Here is a 16,417-nt window from a genome sequence, read left to right as displayed (position 1 = left end):
CGGGCAAAATTTTCACATAATGTGGTACTAGTCAAGAACAGCGTTGTGCAAAATTTTGGCAAGTTTGGGCAAAAAATGAGCTTGCAGTGGCTCTCCAAGTGAAAATCCGACGATACACATATATGAAAGCTATATCTAAATCTGAACCGATTTCTATGAAATTCACCAGTAATGTCAAGAGTCATAAGAAAATCCTTCCTGCCAAATTTCGGACGAACATATATATGGGAGCAATATCTAATTCTGAACCGATTCCGAACAAAATTCTCAAATAATGTAGTAGTCGTCGAGGAAAGCGCTGTGCAAAATTTTGGCAAGATTGGTCAATAAATGCGCTTGCAGTGGCTCTTAAAGTGAAAATCGGGCGATATTCATATATGACAGCTATATCTAAATCTGAGCCGATTTCTATGAAATTCACCAGTAATACTGGGAGTCATAAGAAAATCCTTCCTGCAAAATTTCGATAGAATCGGATAACAAATGATCACTTTTTTGCAATATTTCTCAAAATCAGACGAACATGCCTGTACCAAATTTGAAGACGAACGGATGAAAACTGCGACCTGTACTTTGTACACAAATTGACATGGACAGACGGACGGACAGACAGACAGACTTACAGACGGACATAGCTAAATCGAATCAGAAAGTGATTCTGAGTCGATCGGTATACTTATCAATGGGTCTTTCTCTCTTCCTTTTGGGTGTTACAAACTAATTCACTAAGTTATAATATCCTGTACCACAGTAGTGGTGTAGGGTATACAAATCGGGCGATGCACATATATGACAGCTATATCTAAATCTGAACCGATTTCTATGAAATACACCAGTAATGTCGAGAGTCCAGAGAAAACCTTTCCTGCCAAATTTCGAGAAAATCAGTTAACAAATGACTATTTTATTGCATTATTACTGAAAAACGGACGAACATATATATGGGAGCTATATCCAAAACTGAACCGATTTTTTTCCAATTTCAATAGGCTTCGTCTATAGACCGAAAAACATGACTGTACCAAAGACGATCGGATGAAAATTGCGACCTGTAGTTTGTACACAAATTAACATGGACAGACAGAAGGACATAGCTAAATCGAATCAGAAAGTGATTCTGAGTCGATCGGTATGCTTATCAATAGGCCTATCTCTCTTCCTTTAGGGTGTTACAAACAAATGCTCTAGGTTATAATACCCCGTACCACAGTGGTGCTGTATGGCATAAAAATGCTTACATTTGTCTTCAACCCATGTTAATCGTCGATCAAGGCTAAATCCTTGCGTTTTCTTAGATTCAATAGGGTAGTAAATAAAACCAAAATATTTGACACATCAAAAACTTCGATATATTTTTATTCCATAACAATCAAACAACATCTGAAGATGAAGAAGTCTGACTGTTTTTACCGACCCCATCCATATCCTCCATAACCACCACGGCCATAACCGCCAAAACCGCCATAACCGCCGAATCCTCCACGGCCATATCCGCCATAACCGCCTCCCCAGCGTGGTCCCCAGCCACCACCCCATCCTCCATAATGGCGAACTTGACGTTCAGCTTCATTCGAGTGACTGGCACCGAGATCAGCAACATCCGACAAAGCAATGGGGTCCGCCTTCACATCTTTGGCAGCAGGTAAGGCAGCAACAGCCCATACTAAGGCAACAAATGACAATATAATTAAAAGCTTCATTTTGTTAATCGATTTGTAGACAGTTGTAAAATGTTAGAAATCCAGCTGTTGACTGGTCTTTGAAAACGAACAACAGAGTTTTTATATTCTCTAAAACAAAGTTCAAAATCTTTTCTTTTTACAATTTGTACTTAACGAAATATAGGTAGCTACGTGCAATGTGTATGTGGGGGTATTTCCACATTAGGTATTTGTCTCAAATATTAACGCATTTGCGTAAACGCAGCAACGGCAATAAAAATAAATAATTTATATTGTCTAATGTTCTGTAACTCTCGTTTAATTTGTAATTTCTACATAAGCAAAACCTGATTGTAGAATATCTGGTATGTGTAACAAAGCGACCCACAATCTATAAATCAAAAATCAAAATCTCAAAATTAGGTTAGACGCAAAGCATGTATAGGCCGTATAGACCATTTAATGAAAGCGCAAAATACCTGACATTGAACTTCAAGTATATAGGGCAAGTGTTGCAAGGTGGCAATTGCCAAATGTTGGGGGTTTAAATCACCGTGCACTGGCTGTATCCTATCATGCGGAACGTCATAATTTTTGGGGTATGGCGGCCTACATTTATATGTGTCCCCACATATTAATTAAATCACAGAGTCCTGTTAGGTCATTATGATTGATCGACTGTTTTGGGGTGAGGTGGTCGGCTAGATATATGATGACATCAGAATCGCAGTCCACAGCCTTATACCTCTAATTGAACCCCATATTGTCATGATTGGGTGTATACGGCCGTTTGGTGGAGGGAGTCTATATGAGGGTTGTGCTCCACACTCCATATGCCACTTGAGCAGCTATTGGTTTGACGCACTCTACTCAAAAATATCTATCATTTGATCCCCCATTGTTTGAATTGGTCAAATAATCTATTGGAGGGGAGTTTTTGACTTAAGGCGCCACCTAGATAATTGGATACAAAGTTTAATGAACTTTTCGTAATCAACTATGACCGAATAAAATTCTCTTTTGGGTAGCCTCTTGGGGGTGGGTCGACCCTCAAAAACTAGGATATAATTTTTTATGTCATATTCGTAATATTCTCCGGAATACCTTTTATTTGAGTCCCATGTTGATATGTACGTCCAATATGTTTGTTTGGGGGAACTTTTGAGGTTGTAGTGGCCCTGGGGTTCCTTGGACCCAACTTTTAATAACATATCCGTATTCTACTATCCAATACACTTCATTTGATACCCATACTGTCCCGATCGTTCAACCTTGATTTTGGGCGATGTGTTTGGGGTAACGGAGGAGGATCCGGCCCCTTCCAATATCAACAAATTATATAGCCTATTCCTTCTTCCAGACCATACTCATAATCTACTCCCGAATACATTTCAATAGAGTCCCATATGGTCATTATCGTACAATATGCCTATTTGAAGGGGTTTTGGGGTCGGGACAGCCCCCTAGTTACTTGGACCCAAATTTTAATAACAAAATAGTATTCTACTCCCGAATACCTTTCATTTGAGTCCCATATTGCCCCGATCGCCCCACTTTTATTTTTGGGGTAGGGGGGAGAGTCCGCCCGCCTTAAGATATTAAGCTATATGGTGTTGCAGTTTGGTGGACGGCGTTTCAAAAGTACAACTACTGTTTACTACTCAGCCGGATACAAAGATTGTCTTGTTAGTGCACCGTAGTTACAATAAGGATGGCATCATCAACATCATACACGAATTAATGTGAGACTAGGTAAGGTTAGGTAAGGTTGAAAAGAGGGAGCGGAAATTAATCCGCCCCATGCCACTATGGACATACACTAAGGGAGCCCTCAGCTTTCTCAGACCATCGCTACATTAGGTATAGAATAGCACGACCAACGCCGAATCCGATAAGCTTCCGTAAAAAGTGGAAAACCAACTGGCCAAAATTCGGAAGACAACTCACAACTACTTGGGCAAGATAATTTAGATTGTCCAAACAAAGAAGACAATGTCAACCGGATCACGACTGCACTAATGGAGTCTTTCGAAGATAGTTGTCCTCTTCAGGAAAACCCAATCATCCAGAACAAGTAAAAGCGTACTAAGTTCGGCCGGGCCGAATCTTATATAGCCTCCATCATTGATCGCATTTGTCGAGTTCTTTCCCGGTTTCTCTTTTTTAACAAACAAAGCATAAAAGAGAAGAATTGCTATGCTAATTGAATTGAGTGTTGGAGACCACAGTAGAAGTCTATGTGTAAAATTTCAGCGAAATCGAATAAGAATTGGGCCTTTTAGGGGCTCAAATAGTAAAATAGGGAGATCGGTAATGAGAGAAGCCGTTGTTGTGCAAAATTTCAGCCAAATCGGATAATAATTACGCCCTCTTGAGGCTTAAGAAGACAAGATCCCAGATCGGTTTATATGGCAGCTATATCAGGTTATGGAACGATTTGAACCATATTTGGCACAGTTGTTGGAAGTCATAACAAAACACCTCATGCAATTTCAGCCAAATCGGATAGGAATTGCGCCCTCTAATGGGTCAAGAAGTCAAGATCCAAGATCGGTTTTTATGGCCGATTTACACCGTTCTTGGCACGGTTGTTGGACGTCATAGCGAAACACTGCATGCAAAATTGCAGTCAAATCGGATAGCAATTGCGCCCTCTAGAGGCTCAAGAAGTCAAGACCCCATATCGGTTTATATGACAGCTATGTCAGGTTATGGACCGATTTGAACCATAATTGGCACAGTTGTTAGAAACTGTAACATCTCATGCAAATATTCAGCCAAATCGGATAAGAATTGTGTCCTTTAGTGCCTCTAGAACTCATTATCCCAGATCGGTTTATATGGCAGGAAAACAATAAGATAACCAGAGCAGCAAACCGCGTGCCTATAGGAAACTTTTCTGCGAACAGGCCGATAGAGTCAATTTCGCCGTCAAGATGAAAAAGTTTCTCCCAAAAACCCATGTTCAAACTGAAACCGTATTAGATAACATGGGAGTGAGAGCAGAAACAATGGAGGACATGTTGAGGCTTCTGATAAAAACCAAATTTCCACAGGATACGACGGGACTCACGAAGACACCGGAAACTTGGAATAATGAGCTTGATCGAAGGCTAATGATAACCGAATTTATGGTAAAGGATGCTTTGAGGAGCTTCAAACCATTTAAGTCACCCGGACCTGATGGATACATTTCCGGCTTTACTACAGAAAGAGGAAGACAATCTGGCTCCCCTTTGGCCTGCATTTTCACAGCCTGCAGGAGGCAAGGGTGGTATTTATACTCAAGCCCGGTAAGGCAAGTTATGAGACTCCAAGGGCCTACAGACCTATAAGCCTTAAGCCCCTTCTACTCAAAACCATGATAAAAAGTAGAGCACCCATACAAACAGCAAGCCTTTTTCAAGGAAAGGTCGGAGGAGACTACCGTGCACGAGGTAGAGCCCTCGATGCCTAAACGTACATACTGGCGGTTTGCATTAACATTGGAGAAAGAGGCAAAAGGCAGGCCTCAGGGGGCCATTTTATCGCCACTACTTTGGATGACCACCATAAATAATATATTACGGATGCGGATTGAAGATGATTGGATACCTGATTCCTATACTACACTCAAATATTTTATTAATTTATTTTATTTAAGCCCCAGAAACTTGGTCCCACATTTGGATATCAGATTTGTATTTTACTTGCAAATACCTTTCATATTGCCATGGTTGGTAAATATGTCCGATTTAGGGGTGTTTTGGGGTTCGGGTGGTCCCCCACTTGGTCCCACAATTGGATATCAGATACGTTTTCTAATCTAAAATACCTTTCATTTGAGTTCCATATCGTCGTGATTGGTTCATAAATATATTTGGTAGGTTTTCGAGGTGGGGCGCCCCCCTAGGTACCCCATCCGAAATTTGGATATCAAATTTTTGTTTAGAGATTACAATAAGAGAGCACACAAAATTTCGCTTATATCGCACCACCCATCTTCGAGATCTGGCGTTTCTGAACATTGGGCTAAGGGGGAGGGTCCGCCCCCCCTTCAGATATCAAAAAATGTAGTACCCTATTTTCACCACAGGATCATTATGCACCATCTGTGAAAATTTAAAAAAAAAAAACGTTTCAGCCGTTCCTGAGCGAAATTGGGTAATAAATAAAGCTTTCATGGGCTTCAGACCAGGCTGTAATATCTGCCTTGTACTTCTCTAATACATCCGCCAGCGCGTATATTGCACCTTCTCTATAAAGAATGCGGATATTCCAGGTGCAGATCCGCAAATCATGGTCCATTTTTCGTTTGCGTGGGTCGTCAACGTTGGGGAGGGTCCGTTTTTACTATTCCTTTGTTTCTCATAGTAGTTCTCATAGTTTTTCGGGGGCGGGTTACTGGTCCAGCGCCCCAACCGCATGGGTTTTGTGGGATTGCACATGTATCCCTCGTTGTTGCGAGCCGCTTGCTCCAAGATCCGACGCTCGCCTCCAGCCGCCCCCAACCTGGGAACAGACGCTGATGTTGGCCATTGGTTATTTGAAGGTGACAATAACTCGCCTTGTCATCTCGAGTATCATTGGTATGTAATTAAGAGCCAGTGCCACCTGACTCCTCACTGAGACTCTGCTCTCGAAAATCGTTGACTGCCCGCGGCCGCATTTGCTCCGCATAAAAACGGAGCTTTCCACCATCCGCAAACTGTGAACGCGCCCCGGTAGCTTTCAGCTAAGCTTCCCGTGATAACGATGGACCTCACACAAGTCGGAGCTCAAAGTTCCAGCCTGTGTGGTGCTCTTAATTATCCCGTATCGGCCGGGCTATATGACAGCTAGTCTGTGTGGTGCTCCAGCCTGTGTGGTACTCATAGTTATCCCGTATCGGCCGGACTATATTTAGCTATATCTCAATATAGTCCGATCTGAACCATATTTAGGTCGGATGTCGGGGAGCTTAAAACAATTCAAAATTCAGCAAAATCGTGCAAAAAATTAAGCTTTTATGGGCTTCAGACCCTTGATCGGCAGATCGGTCTATATGGCAGATATATCTAAATAAAGTCCGATCTGAACCATATTTAGGTAGAATGTCGGGAGGCTTAAAACAATTCACTTTGTTAAAGTATCAGCGAAATCGGGTAAAAATTAAGCTTTTATGGGTTTCAGACCTTTGATCGGCAGATCGGTCTATATGGCAGATATATCTAAATAAAGTCCGTTCTGAACCATATTTGGGTCGGATTTCGGGAGGCTTAATACAACTCACTGTTTTAAATTTCTGCAAAAGCGGGTAATAAATTAAACTTTCAATGGCTTCAGACCCTCTATCGGTCTATATAGAAGCTGTATCCCAATATGGTCCGATTTGGCCCGTTCGAGAACTTAACCTGCATGCAGAAAAGATGTATGTATGTTTGTTTGTTTGTCGGTTTGTATGTTTGTTCCGTATAGACTCAAAAACGGCTGCATCGATTACCTTCAAATTTTCACAGATTGTGTAGGTTGGTCTGGAAGGAAACATAGGCTACATAATTTTTTGATATCGCGAGGGGGGCGAACCCTCCCCCTTAGCCCAAAAATACTACCCTAAAATAAAAGATCGAGACAATATGGGAATCATTAAACACATTATGACTATATGATACTTGGCTAAACCGATTTTCTTAAAATTTCCATGGATTGTGTACGTTTGTCTGGAAGGAAACATAGGTTATAGAATTTTTAGATATCAGGTGAAGGCTGACCCTCCCCCTAATCCCAGAAACGCCATCCATATCCGAAAGTGGTCCGATGGGCACAATTAGGGTATCAAATGAAAGGTATTGGAGACCAGAAAACGAATATGGTATTAAAATTTGGGTCAAAGTACCTCTGGCTACAAATTTTGGAGCCAAGTGTTTTGGGGTACGCCCTAAAGCACCCCCTAAACTGAACTTCATTTCCGTTGGGAATAATGATCGAATTTGATATCCATATTTGGTAGAAATTTCTGAGGTGCTATTCCTCCCCTAATGGGAACATTACCCTAAGGAAGAACATAACCACCAGGAACCGAGGAGGGACAAATTTTCACACATCAAAGAGTGCTTTCCGATTCAAGTTTAAACTCAATCGTAAGGGACCTTTTTTTATAGCCGAGTCTGAACGGCGTCCCGCATTGCGACACCTCTTTGGGGAAAAGTTTTTTAAATGACCATGCATGGCATTGTACCTCGCAAATGTCGCCAATATTAAGAGGGGATAAACATCGCTTGGTTTGATGTTCTCGCCAGGATTTGAACGCGCTCAGCGTCATAGTCATAGGCTACAATGGCATGAATTCGATAACTGCATCCGAAGTGGGGATAAACACCGCTTTCGAACGCGATCAGCGTCATAGGCTACAATGGCACGAATTCGATGTCGGCATACAGGGCGAAGTTCTCCACCTTAAAAAGATATTAGAGAGTTAAAGTAGGCGCAGCGTAGAGGGCCCGGTTCGGCTAGTAGTCACTCGACTCGCACAGCGGATAGTCAACACGAAATTAGCAGTCAATCTAGTAATCATAACTTTTTTCTGGACTTTCTGAGGAAAGTTGCAAAAAACAAAAACCTTTTTCCACCAAGAAAAAACAACTTAAAACTTCCGACTCTCATAGGCTTTTGGTACAACAAAGAAAACAAAACCGTTAAATTTTTTGTTTTTATGTAATATAATAATTAATTTATTTTCTCTTTTCAATATCACAAAACAAAGGCTCTCTGGTTTTAGCCAAAGCCAAAGCCCCATCCGGGATAGCCATAAAAACCACCGCCATAGCCATAGCCAGGATAGCCCCAGCCGCCGCCATAACCCCATCCACGACCATAACCCCAACCACCGCCGTAGCCCCATCCACCGCCACCCCAGCCCCAACCTGGACCATATCCATATCCATAATATCTAGTCTGGCGTTCGGCACTCTTTGCATGATTTTGACCAGCATCGGCTACATCCAATAATGTAACGGGGTTTTCCTTCGCTTCCTTGTCAGCAGGTAGTGCGGTACTTACAACCCAAACGAAGGCAATACATGACAGCAATAGCAACAGACGCATGTCAAATTTCTTCTCTGGTTCTTCGCCAATAATTATTGATTAACAAAGCCTTAGGCTAACTCTTAGAATTTCTTTGCGTAACTAATCCGATTGTCAACAAAACTAAGGTTTTTATATTAGCCTCTACTTTTGTCGCCACCAAAAAGCGGTTTTGGTAATGTCAATTTCTTCCCAACCTACGCAAAGTGTTTGTCTAGACTGGGCGCTGGGATGATCTAAACCTATAAATTGTAGATAATTTTGGCATGTGATTTTTGACTCTTCTCCAATGGCATTTTTGCGTTTTTGAATTTGTAAAAACAATTCGACAATAAATGACTTTGATGCCGATAACAATCGGCATCTTATTAACGAAACAAATAAAATGATGTGGAGTTTGTTGGTGCCGGGTACCTCCCCATCAAAGAAATTTGAATAATGTATATTCCCGAAGGAAGGTTTCATAGAAAGCGGTATCAAAATGTGCAAATAGAAGACTAAAAATTCTAAAAAAAAAGGAAAAAAGAATAACTGCCAAATAAGCATGCACAAATTAATTAAAAAAGGATGTTCTCTTTGATTTGGCCGAATTTTATATACCCTCCACGTTGAATCCAGTTTGCCCATATCCTTGGACAATTTCATTTCGAAGCAGAAACTTAAAACTTATCAATAACCGATGAGAAATTCACTGTACTGGTTCTCAAGAGTCTAATCGGGAGATTGGTTTATATATGAGCTAAAGCAGTTTATGAACCCCGCTGAACTATACTCAGCATCTATGCGATATCACAGGAACAGAAGGAGGAAGATGCCCTCTACTTCCTACCGTTGAACCATACAGATCGCTTTAAAAACCCCAATAACTTTTGAATGATCACAACCGCTAAATCAGACCGGTTCTCAAAGAAATGAGAACCTAAAGTGGAACTCTTTCTGACTGCTAATGCGGGACACACACACAGAAGGTGTTCAATAGTCTCTTCCTCTTCGAAATTCTCACAGCTTCTGTAAAAGTCGTTACTGGCAACATTCATTCAGATTAGACAGTGACCTGTCATGACGAACACAATGACTGAGACGTCTGCTCTAGCCAATGACAGCAAAGCAGTAAACCTGGTCAAGTCTAGATTAGGCCACATCGCATAGGAATGCTCACTGCCCCCTCTTTGTGACCATCTATCATTCGTTATCCTTTAGGCCTGATCCTGAAAACTTAGCTTACATGCCGCTAGAGGTATACCCACAGATACCAGTATCCCTGGAATGTGCAGGATAGTTCCTAGTCACGCTTTACAATTGTCCGCTTTACAATTCCCTTGGATATCTCTGTGGCCCGGCACCCAGAACAGGTGAATTTTGTACTGTTCAGCCATCTCGTTGAAAGATCTGCCAAAATCGAGGGTGGTTTTTGTGTTCAGAAATACGTCCTCCAGGGATTCAATGGCTGCCTGGCTGTCTGAGAAGACATTTATGCCAAGCGTTGTAATGACATTAAATCTTAGCCTTTCCACCACTTCCTTAATTGCAAGGATCTCCGCTTGATACACACTGCAGTGGTCGGGTAACCTTTTCGATATGAGCAATTCCAGATCTTTAGAGTACACCCTAAAGCCCACCTGGTCATTTAGTTTGGAACTAGCCGGATAGAAGTCTATGCAGCTTCTCTTACCAGGGATATCGTAGTTCCAAATGGTTCTATCAGGAATAGTGGTACAGTACTTTTTATCAAAATCGGCTCAGGTAGGGTGTAATCCTCACTGCCTAGAACATCGGATATTGTATCATGGATAACACAATGTCGGTAGCCGCCACATGACCAATGAAAAAGCTCCCTTAACTTCAATGGCAGTGGTCGCTGCAATTTGGGTAGCCACAATGGCCAGAGGCATAAGATGTAGCATTAAATTCAGTGCATCAGATGGTGTCATCCTCAGTGCGGCTGTGATGCACAAACAAGCCATTCTTTGGATCCGGTTAAGTATAGAGCAGTAGGTGGACTTTTGAAGCTCCGTCCACCAAGCCACAACACCATATAGCATTATAGGTCTGACAACTGCAATATATACCCAATGCATGACACGCTGTCCAAACTCCAAACTTTTGCCAATTGCTCTCTTGCAGGTATTTATATAGGGCAAGAGTTGCCTTTCTTGCTTTTACCAAAATGTTGGATTTGAAGTTCAATTTCCTGTCCAGCAAAACAACCAGGTATTTTGCGCTTTCTGTAAATGGAACATTCTCTCCTCCCATGAGACAGGTTCCACTGTAGGCAACTTGTATCTCCTGCTGCAAATAATTACTTCTGTCATGCACGGATTTATACCTAGACCACTTTCGGTAGCCCACTTCGCTGTTGCACGTAGAGCATGCTGAAGTATATCTCATAGAGAGCTGGAAAACTTTCCCCTTACCGCAATTGACACGTCATCAGCATACGCGACCACTTTTACACGTTTATCTTCCAGAGACAATAATATATTGTTAATAGGTATAGTCCAAAGTAGAGGAGGAGGTGTTCCTCTGCTGACCCATCTTTTTGGATCCACAGATCCAATACACAATATTAATACTATATTAATAAACTTTCTTACGGCAGAGTTGAAGCCTAAAAACTCCTACTCCTTCATGATTGACGTCGGTTTTACATTATTGTAAGCACCTTCAATGTCAGGAAATGCTACCATTTTATATTCCTTGATAGCGAGAGAACCCTCTATTTAGACGACTAGGTCGTGAATGGCTATTTCAGTGGATTTGCCTTTACTATATGCATGCTGCTGCCGCCGAGATAGGCGATCTCCAGGGATCTTTGCCCAGAGATAAGTTTCTCTCAACCTCTCTATCATGAAGGATGACAGACTAATAGGACGAAAATCTTTCGCCTTTGTTTGGTAGCGTTTTCCTGCTTTCGGAATAAAAATGACCTTCGTGTCCCTCCATCCCACAGGTATATATGACATTCTGATACGAGCAGAGTATATCTCCCTAAGCCAGGGAACCAGTCTGTCATACACAGCTTGTAATTCAAACGGTGATACACCATCAGGGCCTAGCGACTTAAAGGAGTCGAAACTTCTTATCGCCCAAAGGGTTTTCGGCTCAGACACAATTTCCCTAATAGCATCCGACGAGGCTATTATGGAATACATGGACAGACAGACGGACAAAGCTATATCAAACAAGTAAGAGCGTGCTAAGATCGGCCGGGCCGAATCTTATATACTTTCCATCATGGATCGCATTTGTCGACTTCTAGGCGCGGTATCTCTTTTTAGGCAAACAAAGACTATTGAATAAGAACAGTTATGCCATTGGAGCTTTATCAAGTTATTATCCGATTCGGACCATAAATGAATGCTGAACATTGTAGAAGTCATTGTCTAATATTTCAGTTCATTCGGATAAGAATTGCGCCTTGTAGTGGCTCAAGAAGCAAAATCGGGAGATAGGTTTATATGGGAGCTGTATTAAGTTTTTGATCGATTCATACCATATTAGCAACATATGTTGAAGGTCATGAGAGAAGTCGTTGTACAAAATTTCTTCCAAATCGGATGAGAATTGCGCACTCTGGAGGCTCAAGAAGATCAAGCTCAAGATCACAGATCGGTTTATATGGCAGCTATATCAGGTTAGGTACCGATTTGCACCATACTTAGCACAGTTATTGGAAGTCATGACAAATTACCTCATGCAAAATTTCAGCAAAATCGGATGAGAATTTCGCACTCTATTGGTTCAAGAAGTCAAGACCCAAGATCGCTTTATAAGGCAGCTATATCAGGTTATTTATAGAATTGCGCCCTCTAGAGGCTCAAGAAGTCAAGACCCAAGATCGGTTTATATGGCAGCTCTATCAGGTTATGAACCGATTTGAACCATACTTGGCCCAGTTGTTGGATATCATGACAAAACACGTCGCGCAAAATTTCATTCCAATCGGATATGAATTGCTCCCTCTAGAGGCTCAAGAAGTCAAGACCCAAGGTCGGTTTATATGGCAGCTATATCAGGTTATGAACCGATTTGAACCATACTTGGCACAGTTGTTGCATATCATAACAAAACACGTTGTGCAAAATTTCTTTGCAATCGGATAAGAATTGCGCGCTCTAGAGGCTCAAGAAGTCAAGATCCAAAATCGGTTTATATGGCAGCTATATCAGGTTATTGACCGATCGGAACCTAAGTTAGCACAGTTGTTGGAAGGCACAGCAAAACACGTCGTGCAAAATTTCATTTCAATCGAATAAGAATTGCGCCATCTAGAGGTTCAAGAATTCAAGACCCAAGATCGGTTTAAATGGCAGCTATGTCTGTACATGTATATATAAAATAGGCAGATCGGTTTATATGGGAGCTGTATCAGGCTGTAGACCGATTTAGACCATATTTGACACATATATTTAAGGTCAAAGTTGTACAAAATTTCAGCCAAATCGCATAATAATTACTCAAAAAGTCAAGATCCCAGCTTGGTTTATATGGCGGCTATATCAGGTTATGGACCGATTTCAACCATATTTGGCACAGTTGTTGAAAGTCATAACAAACTACGTCAAACCAAAGTTCAGCCAATTGCGCACTCTATTAGCCCATGAAGTCAAGATTCAAGATCGGTTTATATGGCAGCTATATCAGGTTAAGGACCGATTTGAACCATACTTCGCACACTTGTTGGAAGTAATAAATACGTCATGCTAAATTTCAGCCAAATCGGATAATAATTGCGCCCTCAGAGGCTCTCCAAGTCAAGACCCCAGATCGGTTTACACAACAGCTATATCAAAACATGGACCGATATGGCCCATTTACAATCCCAACCTACACTACATCACGACCGAAGTAATTGTGCTAAATTTCAAGCAGCTTCGAAAGTTAGCGTGCTTTCGACAGACAGACGGACGGACATGGCTAGATTGACTTAAAATGTCATGACGATCAAGAATATTTGTACTTAATGGGGTCTTAGACGAATATTTCGAAGAGTTACAAACTGAATGACAAAACTAGTATACCCCCATTCTATGCTATATTGCAAGTTTTGCCCATGAACATTTCACTAAGGAACAGGGCCAAACTTCTCACATATCAATGAGTGCTGTCGTATTCAAGTTTAAGCTCAATGATAAGGAGCCTCCTTTTTATTACCGAGTCCGAACGGCGTGCCGCAGTGCGACTCCTCTTTGGAGAGAAGTTTTTGCTTGGCATAATACCTCACAAATGTTGCCATTATTTGGAGGGGAAAACCATTGCTGACAATTATTTCTGATGGTCTCGCCAGCATTCGAAACCAGACGTTCAGTGTTATAGGCGGACATGGTAACCTCTGCGCTGCGGTGGCCTTCCCCACTGTATCCTATGGTGGAGGGTATAAGAAGTAAAATCAGAGCTACCCAATGTCTGGAAGGGGAGTACTAAAGAAGGCCAGCTTCTGCATTGCATGATCCATACAAATGCAAATTTGCCCATGAACATTCCATTTAGGAAACTTCTCACATATTAATGAGTGCTGTCGTATTCAAATTTAAGCTCAATGATAAGGACCCTGCTGTTTATAGCCGAGTCCGAACGACGTGCCGTAGTGCCACATCTTTTTGGGGAGAAGTTTTTACATGGCATAGTACCTCACAAATGTCGCCAGTATTGGGAGGAGATAACCACAGCCGAATATTTTGTTATGTTCTCGCCAGGAATCGAACCCAAGCGTTCAGCGTCAAAGGCGGACATGCTAACTTCTGCACTACGATGGCCTCCGGATCATAGCTATATAAACTTCGAGTTAAAGAAGTTTGAACATAGGAGGCCATTGGGCACTTCAAGAATCCAAGGCTAAAGAGTTGGGAAAAGTCGAATACAGCGATTGATACACTGAAAAAATAAGTTGGTCCTTTTCCTATTTGCAGGATTATAGCAATTAAAACAAGCCAAAGAACCAAAATTTAGAAATAGTTGCTCTCTTTAAATTTAATTCCAGTTTCAAATTTTGATCACTGATTGATTCTTATTTTACTTCATAGACGACTGTCCAATCATTATCTTTTTTTTTAAAATTTTTTTTAATCTTAGCAACTTAGCACCTGCAGGTAATAAGGCATTAAGTTCGGGCGGGCCCAACTTTGGATACCCACCACCTCGGGTATATATGTAAACCATCTTTCGTCATAATCCGATGAAAAATGCGTTATTTATGCACCTATAGCAGCTTTATTCAAATATGGTCCGATTTGGACCAAATTCGGGATTGATACTGATATTGAGTGGTCTAGTAAAGGGTGATTTTTTTGAGGTTAGGATTTTCATGCATTAGTATTTGACAGATCACGTGGGATTTCAGACATGGTGTCAAAGAGAAAGATGCTCAGTATGCTTTGACATTTCATCATGAATAGACTTACTAACGAGCAACGCTTGCAAATCATTGAATTTTATTACCAAAATCAGTGTTCGGTTCGAAATGTGTTCATTCACCGTTCAGCGATGAGGCTCATTTCTGGTTGAATGGCTACGTAAATAATCAAAATTGCCGCATTTGGAGTGAAGAGCAACCAGAAGCCGTTCAAGAACTGCCCATGCATCCCGAAAAATGCACTGTTTGGTGTGGTTTGTACGCTGGTGGAATCATTGGACCGTATTTTTTCAAAGATGCTGTTGGACGCAACGTTACGGTGAATGAACACATTTCGAACCGAACACTGATTTTGGTAATAAAATTCAATGATTTGCAAGCGTTGCTCGTTAGTAAGTCTATTCATGATGAAATGTCAAAGCATACTGAGCATCTTTCTCTTTGACACCATGTCTGAAATCCCACGTGATCTGTCAAATACTAATGCATGAAAATCCTAACCTCGAAAAAATCACCCTTTATATAGAAGTTACTGTTCAATTTTAGTTCAATATTGGTCTTTTTGGCAGCTATATCCAAATATAGACCGATCTGAACCATATAGGACACGGATGTCGCAAAGCCTAACATAAGCCACTGCTTAAAATTTCAGCGAAATTGGATAATAAATGCGCCTTTTATGGGGCCAAGACCTTAAAACGAGAGGTAGGTCTATATGGCAGCTATATCCAGATCTGAACCGATCTGGTCTGTCTTCAAGACGGATATCAAGGGGCCTAAAACATATCACTGTTCCAAATTTTAGCGAAATCGGACAATAAATGCGCCTTTTTTAGGCCCAAGACCTTGAATGGAGAGATCGGTCTATATGGCAGCTATATCCAAATATTAACCGATTTCGGCCAAATTGAAGAGATTTGTCGAGTGGCCTAACAAAACATATTGGCCCAACTTGCCTATGGACAAAAAAGAATCTGGGCAAAGTTTCAGCTCAATATCTGTATTTTTAAAGACAATAGCGCGATTTCAACAGACAGACGGACGGACGGACATGGCTTGATATTTTACATACTTTATAGGATTGGAAATGGTTATTTCGATGTATTGAAAAGGGAAAAGTGTGGTGGGTATAAAAATTTGGCTCAGCACTAATGCTGGTAAAATTTGGTAAAGTATTAGACCATATAAAATTTCTGTACAAGAGGTAGGTATCCAGTTCGAACTCGACTATAAATAGCAGCTCCTTAATATTGAAATAAATCTTGAATCTGACAGTACTAATTGACATGTGAAAATCATTAGCTTTTGTAGGTAAATTTGCTAACAAGAAAATTGCCATTTTACGATGAAAACCTTACAACAC

At 41.2% G+C, this 16,417-nt stretch overlaps 2 protein-coding genes across 2 annotated transcripts; both read right to left on the bottom strand.

Moving 5' to 3' along the window:
- Positions 1–1,406: 1,406 nt before the first annotated feature.
- LOC106095680 (uncharacterized) lies at positions 1,407–1,726 on the bottom strand. Its single transcript, XM_013262973.2, has one exon. It carries the CDS (start codon positions 1,698–1,700, stop codon positions 1,407–1,409), a length of 294 nt encoding a protein of 97 aa, XP_013118427.1. The 5' UTR covers positions 1,701–1,726.
- Positions 1,727–8,393: 6,667 nt separating this feature from the next.
- LOC106095688 (keratin-associated protein 19-2) lies at positions 8,394–8,723 on the bottom strand. Its single transcript, XM_013262985.1, has one exon. It carries the CDS (start codon positions 8,721–8,723, stop codon positions 8,394–8,396), a length of 330 nt encoding a protein of 109 aa, XP_013118439.1.
- Positions 8,724–16,417: the final 7,694 nt, after the last annotated feature.

This window comes from Stomoxys calcitrans, chromosome 5 (assembly GCF_963082655.1).
Source record: "Stomoxys calcitrans chromosome 5, idStoCalc2.1, whole genome shotgun sequence".
Lineage (NCBI taxonomy): Eukaryota > Metazoa > Arthropoda > Insecta > Diptera > Muscidae > Stomoxys > Stomoxys calcitrans.
This window is presented reverse-complemented; position numbering and strand designations above follow the sequence as displayed.